Source organism: Pristiophorus japonicus, chromosome 8, assembly GCF_044704955.1.
Source record: "Pristiophorus japonicus isolate sPriJap1 chromosome 8, sPriJap1.hap1, whole genome shotgun sequence".
Classification (NCBI taxonomy): domain Eukaryota; kingdom Metazoa; phylum Chordata; class Chondrichthyes; family Pristiophoridae; genus Pristiophorus; species Pristiophorus japonicus.
This window is the reverse complement of record NC_091984.1, coordinates 123,803,678-123,814,534: the sequence shown is the minus strand read 5'-3', so window position 1 is coordinate 123,814,534 and position 10,857 is coordinate 123,803,678. Positions and strand designations below refer to the sequence as shown.

The following is a 10,857-nucleotide window of genomic DNA, read 5'->3' as shown; positions in this document are numbered from 1 at the left end:
CAATTTGCTGAAAAGTCTTTTTGAATGTTGTGAATGATAATAGTAGTACAGATTGAGACTACTTCTACATTGGTTTGTCTTTGCTATTCAGGAGGCTTAGTGGATGGCTGGCACTGTATGACAAGGCAACGACTCAAAGGCATCCAGAGGACATCAAATCATGACAGCAACGCTCAAGTTTGTCAGCAGACTGCATATATTGTCCCCTCGGCTGATTTTTTTTTTCCCCCTGTTGCTGCTACTCCAAGCTATAAGATCAAGCCTCACTGAGTATCAGCTTGTGAGGCCGGAGGTCATCAGCGAGTCAAAATAGAGGACGTGCTTCTAATATAGCACTAGGGGGTCTGCATATAATTTCTGGTGGCAGAGAAAGGGAAACAGGTAACCACAACAGTAATACAAAATTCTTCTTTTTAAAAAGTACATAAATACAATTTATAAATTGTTCAAGTACAATTTATATATAGATTTTTTTAAATAGTCAACATTGTTATACAGCATAATTGACCTGAATGAAAGTGAACCATCTCAAAATGATTTTAAGTCACAGTCATGCAACTGTTTTATACTGAAGCCGATGAATACAACTAAGGTTAACAGTGTAACAGCCATTATTGATCTATGCCACTATAGGTGAAAGCTACAGGCAAGAGCATGAGACACCTGTAAATACAGGACATAAATAGTGATCACCCAAGAGAATGTCATTGAGTTTTACAGCAGAGATTTAACACATTTACATCTTTTGGAAAAATAACCTCCATCAGAATGAGATTTGACAAAATGAACAGGGGTCATCTGTGAAACTTCCTCCGCCTCTTTCTACACTGTTTGCTGTCCAGCTCTTCAACAATGTCTGGAGGGTCTGGTACAACAAACCCATTGGTAAGTTGATAATACACTATTGTAGAGTCTGAGTCAACGATGGCCAGGGTGAGCTCCTTTTCAGTTTGGTTACAGATACACTCCATGATTCTTCTAATCCTAAAAACAAAAATCAACAAATGTTAAGATACACTGGGATCTTCCAGGTTGCAAAGTCTACATGAGGAACTAAATTAGCACAATTGTGTTTCGACTGCACCTCCCAACCTACCACCTAGAAGGGTAAGGGCAGCAGGAGCATGGGGAAATCACCACTTCTGGGTTCCCCTCCGAATCATGCTCCATTCTGTCTTGGAAATATATCGCTGTTCTTTCATCGTCGCTGGATCACAATCCTGGAACTCCCTCCCTAACAATACTGTGGGAGTACATTCACCGCAAGGACTGCAACGGTTCAAGAAGGCGGCTCACCACCATCTTCTCAAGGACAATTAGGGATGGCCAATAAATGTCTCATCGCCAGAGCTTTCACACAAGCACCAAGACATAGCTTGGTTGGCGGTGAGAAGGGCCCTACCCACCTACCCGTCAAATCCTTCATGCACAGCCGGGGTTTCAGAGACACGGCACTCTGCCCCCAAGTTGGCTGTGGTGCGGACAAAACGGTCATCCATCTCCTTTGGGACTGCCCCTTTGCAAGGCAGGTCTGGAAGGAGATACAGTGGTTGCTGTCGAGGTTCATCCCAAGCAGCTCTGTAACACAGGACTCTGCACTCTGCAGACAGTTCCCAGGGACGCACACTGAGACAGACATCATCTGCTGCTGGAGAGCCATCAACTCGGGGAAAGTCACACTTTGGTCTTCCCGAAACTTGCTGGTCTTCCCGAGCAAGGAGATATCCACGGCCGAGTGTTGCAGACTGGCGCAATCCAAGGTCCAGGAGTACGTGCTGAGGGACGCACTAAAGATTGGTGCAGTCGCCGCAAAGGCACGATGGGGAAGAGCTACAGTTTAAGGCCCTTCCGCCACGGTAAACCCAGGGGCTGGAATCAGACCCCCCTCGGGCTGTACTTGTTAATCTGCTTGTATACATAGAGCACCATGTACTGAAAAACACCTGTGTTGTGCCATGTATAATGACAGTCTCTGCACTGTTTAGTAACTTGTAAAGAAATGTAAATGTATCCCCATCCGGTCAGTGTACTGCATTCATCTGCATCGTGCTACATACAACGTGATTCGTGATCAGCATTGAAATGTATCCTGGAATCTAATGTAAACCTGTTCTCATCTGCTCTATGTAATACCCTCATTTGTACAGTACTACATGTAATGTATTTAAGGATTGTACTAAACTGTACACTGAAATGAAATGAATGCTAGTGCATTGTATGGAACTGCTGTCAGCATCCAAACGAATTGCATGGAATTGCTGACCGCAAGGTACTGAGCTATTTTCCAATGTATTGTGAAAATTTTATATGAATAAAGTATATTTTTGGAAAAAAAATAAATGCTGGCTTTGCCAGCGACGCCCTTAGCCAGTGAATGAATAAAAAATAAATACATCATAAATATATAGAAATGCACTAGAGCAGTCATGCATTAGGGTACTTTCATTTTGTTACAATTTTTCTAGGGAAGTAAAATTGTGATTGACCGACCGATGAATAAGAGAAATAGAAATTTTTGCACAGGTTAAATAAGCTTTCACTGGTTTCAGAAAAGGCAAACCAATTTATATTGCTTACTAAGGTCTGACTGTGCAACACCTTAATTGGAAGGGTATAGACATTGCATTAGAGAAAACTGTAAAAATGAGCACCCTGGCATTGATTCCTCGGACAGTTGTACTGCAGAACTAACTGATGACGGACATTTGCAAAAGGCATTCGCAAGAGATAGTCATAAGAATGGCTGATGTGAGAACTTCAATGCCCACATTAAGATAAACTTGTCTAGATTAAGATTCAAGCTTTGAGCACAGTGGAAGAAGTTTTATTCCGCAATGGAACAGACCGTATCTGAAGAGTAATTGCTTGATGTTGGCACTGGATGTCCATAGTCTTCCATTTACCAGCAGATATCCCGAATCATGTTGAGGAATTTTCTCCTCAAAATTACAAATCTGAAGGTATGCAATCCCAGATTTAAAGCTTGCTTTATAAATTTTGGGTCTGCAATAGATATATTCTAGGGTTCAGAGTCACTGGTCACTCCTGTAAGCAGACCTTGCATCTCTACGATCTTTAGAGTACGTTTACTGTCCATTATCTGGTTAGACAAAATGAGGATTCTAACAGTATCTCCTCTCATGTGTACTAGAAACATAGAAATTTACAGCGCAGAAAGAGGCTATTTCGGCCCATCGTGTCTGCGCCGGCCGACAAAGAGCCGCACGGCCCTCGGTCAGCAGCCCTGAAGGTTACATATAAACCTATGAACAATGAACAATGGCGGAAAGGTAAAGAGCACCCAGCCCAACCAGTCCGCCCCACACAACTGCGACACCCCTTACACTGAAACATTCTCCACTCCACCCCAACCGGAGCCATGTGATCTCCTGGGAGAGGCAAAAAATCATATAAAAAACCCAGACTAGACTCTCTGATCTTGCACGCACCATCAAGTGCTTTCTCTTATCCTTCTGAAAGGAGATTGATGAACACTCCAGTGAGATGATGCCAGTTGTAAACCAACAGATGGGTTTATTTTAAATTACATATATGAACAGAACACAGTTTTTGGTAAGATACAAACTTTGCCCTTTGGTATGGGCCTATCTCACTTTACAGCCGCGATTTCGCCAATGGTGGCGAGTCTGGAGCAGCCAGCATTGGTGTCATGTGGGGAAGGTGCTCCCGGCTCCAGCTCACCCTCTCACAACAATCGTCCATTGATGGGGCTTGTTAAGCCCACCCAAAGAGGTTCCCGGCCAATTAACAGGAAGTGGGTATGATGACATAATTTGATGTCATGCATCATCAGCCGGTTTCCTTCAAGGGACCATGGCCAACTTTTTTATGACAGTTGTGCAGTCAGTGTTCTACAGCATTGAGGTGATGCAAACACTGACACTGCACAAAAGTGCACGGCTGCACGCAGGTTCTCCCATGACTCCCTCCAGATGCTTATGGAGGGAGTCACAGCACGCAGGGAGATCCTCTTCCCTTCCAATGGGCGGAAGAGACCTCCCCAGAATACCAATGCAGCCTGATTGTGCATTGCACAGGAGGACAAGCAGAGAAGTTGTCAGGAGGACCTGGCTGCAGTGGCGCAAACCTTTCAATGATCTCAGTTGATCACAAAATGTTACTGCAAAGCCACACTCAACCTCATCCTGCTGTGCCTCTCATCACATCTCCATCACTCGGCCTTCCCTACCCTACCCCTGCACATCCTTACTCTCATCAATTTACCTTGCACCTCCCCCATCCCTCTCTATCTACATTATCACATCCCCATCTCACTAGCCATCCCTCACCCTTATCCTAGTGCAAGCATACCAACTAACAAAACACAAGGATAGGCACTTGTGTGTTTTAGCCAATGTTCATGCACAGTTTCTGCTAATGTGTTGTCAAACATTGAAATCTTTATTTTCAACACTTTATGTTCTTGGACAGATTTGTGTGCACCTTTGGAAGTGGCTTCGTGAGTTGTAGTGAATGGTGAGACATAACAATATCCCCCACAATGGTGATGCATGGGAAAGGAATGGCTTGGGCATTGCAGGGATGCTTTATGGTGTTGATGTATGGTGGTGCCAACCTGGCACATCATGGGGCAGCCAGGGTGTGCAGCATCAAGTGAAGTTAATGTGGCCATGGTGAGGCCACAGGCAGCAATGTGGTCGGGTACTGATACCCTGTGTCCTGTGCAGCATTAGGTGATTGTGGAGAAGTTGGTGTTGCTGCTGGTGATGGTGATACTGGTGTGTTTAGCGATGCTGGTGTTGGGGCTGATCGTGGTGGGATTCTGAGAACCAAGGTGAGATTTTTTCAAGGACACCGATGCGGATGGAATAGATGGCAAGCTGAAGTTGAGATGACAGAAGCGATCTATCAATAGTGAGAGAGTTGCCCAAAGGAGGTGACAGTGGATAGAGTTCACTGCAAACTCTTCCAAACTGCATACAGCTCAAAAGTGCCTTCCAAATCCTGAAGGCTTCAGCTTGTGAGATTGGAAAGTGAACAACTGTGAAATGGTAGCTTTTATACCACTTTTGCAGCTGTTAACTAGTCAAAGCAATGAAGAGTCACTGAGAACCTGACACACTTATCTGCCGTGAATACCGAGGGACAGTAAACTCGTTAAAAACTTGGTAAAATGGTCTGCAATCCAAAGGCAGCTCCGACACTTGACAAGGAGGTGTGTTCATAGCGGACTTCTGACCCGCTGTCAATCACGGCCATTTTGACAGCCGGCCCGCCTCCAAATCCACACTCGCAGGGCTGGTAAGATTCCGGTCCATAAGTCAACTATCTCTAAACAGACCGGCACTAACTTTAGAATGAGACATTCATCTCATTCCAACCATTCCTGATTCAAAAACTAACTGCCTTTTCCAGAGAGAACGAACGAAAGAGACAGAGGGAGAGAGAGAAAGAGAGAGAAAAAGAGAGAGAAGAAGAAAAAAAAAGCAAGACAGAGAAAAAGTATTAACTCTGACCTCTACCTCAGCTCACCGTATTGAGATTTGGCTCGCCGAGCTGTGAATCAAACTCCTCGCCTTGAATGAAAAACTTTGCCCTTGGTCATCATCATCATCATAGGCAGTCCCTCGAACCGAGGATGACTTGCTTCCACGTCAAAAAGTTCACAGCTGTTTCAATGATGGACCTAAAATTCCAGGTCCGAACTAAATCTTGAAGGGTGGAAGATGCCTGTGGTTGGATTTTTTTAACGTGGGGTGACCGTTGCACACCAGCCACCACACGGGCTTGACAGAGCTAGGTCTTGGTCCAGTAGCAAGGATTAACCAAGACGACTGGAGACCTGCTCTGCTGCACGGACCTAGTGCGCACAGATATCACAGTGTCGGCTGGCCCATGCTGCCCCTGGGCTCTCGCCTCTTCTGGGCCCCGAACTCGCGCCTCTCCTGGGCCCCAATCACATCCCTCTACAGTCTCTAGTCGCTCCTTCGCCCCGATCTCACCGCTCCTGATGTACCTGCCCACGCTCCAATCACCGACCTGGACCTTCGTGACGTCCCTTTTCACTGCCGTTGCTCTCCTGCTCCAGCACATGCTTCTCCCTGGAGTGGCATGCTGCCACGCTGCTCCTTCCGTTCCCCGGCCTGCTCCGATGGTACTCGCAGGCCGGGGGCCACACAGACCTTGGTGTGGAAGCTACGGCAACCATTGTCTGTTTAGCTCAGCCCCCTGCTGAGCCCTACGAATAAAATGCATTACGACATTAAAACTGCAAATATCTCTAGGTTGTGTTGGACAACCCCCATTGGATCAAACAGATTCGATATGTGAGAATACACAATCCAGATGACTGATTCATCTGGTATCCTAACAAATTTGTCCTGTACAACATCACAGATACCTTGTGTCTACCTGATGGTTTATCCCTTTGTGAACTGAATTTAACTTCATAACGGCATAGTTTAAATTAAACCAAAATCCCTTCCAGGTCAAATAAGCAAAAATCTTAAAACATTACAACTTGGAAAATGAAATTCTAGACCCGTGCCCTGGAATTCCCTCCCTGAAGCTCTCCATCTCCTACAAGACCAGCCTTAAAACCTATCCTTCTTTGGCTTGGTGTCTGTTTTTTTTCCTACAATGACGTCTCTGTGAACATCCCATGGGACATCTTTCTATGCTCGGGTGCAAAATAAATGCAAGTTGTTGTTATTGAACATTCCAATGAGAAAATGGCTTAAATCTCCAACAAAACATTTGAGATGGCCTAGTGACGACATCAAAACCACCTCAGCTATTTCACATATTGATTTTACCTTTGAATCATTAGTATTTTAAATCAATTCATACACATTATGCAAATGTGAAAAACAAACCTTGCTCAAAATGAGGAACAATAGAGAATACAAGCAACGTAGAAAAAGTTAAGAGGAGCTGGGCAAATAGCAGAGCAGTGCTTCAAGAAATGAAGACTACCAGCCTCCAAGCAAAGAACAGTCTACTTGTATTGCAACAACTACAACCTGCATTTATATAGCGCCTTTAATGTAATAAAACATCCCACAGTATAAATCAACGAGCTTGTTGAAAGACCTGAGGAGCAAACTACGATTCAACTACTCAACAAGAGCTGCTGCTATTTTTGGGACAGAAATGAATAAATGAAAATAGAAAGTACTTATTCTATCAATGGGAGAACTGGATCCAATTTAAGTAATGTACTCATAGCAAACTATGTTTCGCTTAATCTGCGCAAACATGTGGAAGAGACCAAATGATTGAATCAAAAATCAGAAATTCATCATTATACCAAAAGGTTTCTCACAGAATGCAGTAATTGCCAATTAGCTGGATTAGTCATGCAGAAAGTACAGTTAATTAGGATATTTGAAAAGAAGTAATAACTATTTTTTTGAAGGGACTGCTTCATTTGGATTATATTTGGATTTTCAAAAAGCTTTCGATAAAAAGGTAGACTCATGACTACAATAATTTATGTTTATATAGCGCATTTAACAGAGTAAAACGTCCCAAGGTGCTGCCACAGGAGTATTACAAGAAAAAAAATTGACACCGAGCCAGAGAGAGAGAAATTAGGGCAGATGACCAAAAGCTTGGTCAAAGAGGTAGGTTTTAAGGAGCGTCTTAAAGGAGCAAAGAGAAATAGAGGCGGAGAGGGTTAGGCAAGGAGTTCCAAAGCTTGGGACCTCGGCAACAGAGGGCATGGCCACCAATGGCTGAGTAATTATAATCAGGGATGTTCAAGAGGGCAGAATTAGAGGAGCGCAGATATTTTGGCGGGGGTTGTGGGGTTGGAGGAGATTACAGAGACAGAGAGGGATAAGGCCAAGGAGGTTTTTGAAAATAAGGTTGAGAATTTTGAAATCGAGGTGCAGGTCAGTGAGCACAGAAGTGGTGGGGGAACAGGACTTGGTGAGAGTTGGGACACGGACAGCCGAGTTTTGGATCAACTCTAGTTTACGTAGGGTAGAATGTGGGAGGCCAGCCAGCAGCGTGTTGGAATAGTCAAGTCTAGAGGTAACAAAGGCATGGATGGGGGTTGAGCTGAGGCAGGGGCGGCGACGGGCAATGTTATGGAGGTGGGAATAGGCGGTCTTAGTTATGCCACGGATATATGGTCGGAAGCTCATTTCAGGATCAAATATGACATCACTAACGTCAGAGCATGTACTGAAGGATGACCTGATAGAGATCTTTAAAATGTTGAAGGAGTTTGATATAGCACACCCTCTAACCCACCAGCCATGTAATCTCGTGAGGGGTAAAAATCAGAAAAAGACAGAGCTAATAAGGGAAAAAAATACTCTGGAAAATTCCTCTTCGATCCCCTGAGGTGATCGAAACCAGTCCAGAAGATCACATAGACCAAGTCTTGTCCCTCCCTCTCCTTCCTCACCACCCCACCTCACTCCCATGCCCAAGAAAAAAATTAATTTTTTGGAACTATTTGTGCAAGCACACATCCAGCATGCAAGCGAAGATGATCTAAAATTAATCTATGGTCCCCACCACAAACTTAGTTCCCCATCCACCGACTCCATCTCCCACCCTGGTCACTGTCTGAGGATGAACCAGACCATTCGCAACCTAGGCGTCCGATTTGACCCCATGATGAGCTTTTGACCACATATCCACTCCATCACCAAGACCACCCACTTCAAACTCCGTAACATTGCCCGTCTCCGCCCTTGCTTCAGCTCGCGGAGTGCTGAATCCCTCATCCATGCCTTTGTTACCGCTAGAGTTGACTATTCCAATGTTCTCCTGGCTGGCCTCTCATCTTCCACACTCCGTAAACTTGAACTCATTCAAAACTCTGCTGCCCGTATCCTAATTCGCAACAAGTCCCGCTCACCCATCACCCCTATGCTCGCTGACCTACATTAGCTCCTGGTTCCGCAACACCTCAATTAAAAAATTCTTATCCTTGTTTTTAAATCACTCCATGGCATTACCTCCTCCCTATCTCTGTAACCTCCTCTAGCCCTACAATCCTCAGAGATCTCTGCTTTCCTCCAATTCTGGCCTCTTGCATTTCCCCAATTTTAATAGCTCCACCATTGGTGGCCGTGCCTTCAGCTGCCTGGGCTCTAAGTTCTGGAATTCCCTCCCTAAGCCTCGCTGCCTCTCCTCGTTTAAGATGCTCCTTAAAACCTCTCTCTTTGATCACATGTTCCTGTCCTTGTATCTCTATGTGGATTGGTGTCAAATTACGTTTGATAACGTTGCTAAGAAGCACCTTGGGACGTTTTACTACGTTAAGGGCGCTACATAAATGCAAACTAAGCTCCACTAAATACATCTGTACATGTCTAAACAGCAGCACCAGGTCTCAGCAAAATTACAATCATAACAAATCTGACAATGTGGCCTTAATAGCAGAACATTCCCCTCCACAGCTATGGCCCAGATACTAACATTGGCAGAGTGAAAGGAGGTGGGTCGACTGGTCTGGGGCCAGAGTAAGCTTTTTGTTTCCTCTGAATATCTCCAACAAGGGACACTACTGTAGTACCTTTCCTTCCAATTTCAGAGTTGAATTTTTAAAATTCAAGCTGCCTGGCAGAGAGCATTACATAGATTTATATAAAGGGACAGTAAAAGCTGGCATTTAAATCACAGCAAGTTTTTACTGTCTTCATTAGCATTTACTGTATTTCACAGGACACCCAGTGAAATACTGGCCCAGATATTCTTGTCCAACTAACGGTGAGGCCAATGGCGCTCGCAACAGGCAAAGGGGCAGATGGGCGGTTAAACTCAAATATCCAAATGTCGGTGTCCGAGCTGCACAAAAATGGCATCCGGCTGGTGCACCACTGTGATGAATGACGTGAAGTTGCTCTATTTGTGTAGGAGATACGAACTAAACGCGCCACAGAAAGTTAACTCTTGTCCATTCCACTTGTCTGTACCTTTTTAAAACAGTGTTTGTTACTGCCAAAGTAACTATCAAAAGTGTAAGTCTCATTCCTTCAGGTTTTAATTGCTGTTGGAGATTTTAAAAATGTCAAGTATAAAATTAAAAATAGATTTTTTTAAATTTGGCTTTGTCTCTTTTCTCTCTCTTAACCAATCTTTTTTTCCCTCTGTACCTGATTTGACATTGAATTCACCCATTCGAATCTAACTTCCTGCTCAGACATTGCGCTGTTAATTGCACAATCCTTCAATCTGATTGGTTAAGGAGATACACAGTTGCTTGCCCTGTTCACTCAGGTCCCAGATGCCCAATTTCCCTCTCTGCAACATTATCAGCTCGCATTTTCAGCAACTTGCCACGTAAATTTTTTAAAAACCTAAACATGTAAGGGCAAGACTAACCAATGGCAGACGTCCCCTTCATATGGCACCTTCCCGTGCAAGCACAGGAGATGCAACACCTGCCCTTTTACCTCCTCCCTTCCCACTGTCCAGAACCCCAAACACTCCTTCCGGGTGAAACAGTGATTTACTTGTGCTTCTTGCAATTTAGTATACTGTATTCATTGCTTACAATGCGGTCTTTTCTACATTGGGGAGACCAAACGCATATTGGGTGACCGCTTTGTGGAACACCTCCGTTCAGTTCGTAAGCGTGACCCCAAGCTTCCGTTCACCTGTCACTTTAATTCTATGTTCCACTTGCACTCTGACCTCGGCCTCCTACACTTTTCCAACGAAGCTCAATGTATTCTCGAGGAACAGCACCTCATCTTTCGATTCGGTACTTTAAAGCCCTCTGGGCTCAACATCGAGTTCAACAATTTCAGACCATAATCTCCACCCCTATTTTTTCCAGACAGCACCTGTCGATGATTCTGCCATTCCCATTTACACCTCTTCTAGGCTCATCTTTTGTTTCTTTACTTGTCC

At 44.4% G+C, this 10,857-nt stretch overlaps 1 protein-coding gene across 1 annotated transcript in view; it reads right to left on the bottom strand.

The window, feature by feature from the left end:
• Nucleotides 1–816: 816 nt before the first annotated feature.
• Nucleotides 817–10,857, bottom strand: part of tsen15 (TSEN15 tRNA splicing endonuclease subunit) — an 83,838-nt gene continuing 73,797 nt past the window's right edge. The window contains exon 4 of the mRNA XM_070886215.1: nucleotides 817–984. Within this exon, the coding sequence (XP_070742316.1) occupies nucleotides 902–984 (83 nt within the window). The 3' untranslated portion in view covers nucleotides 817–901. The remainder of the gene's footprint in view (nucleotides 985–10,857) is intronic.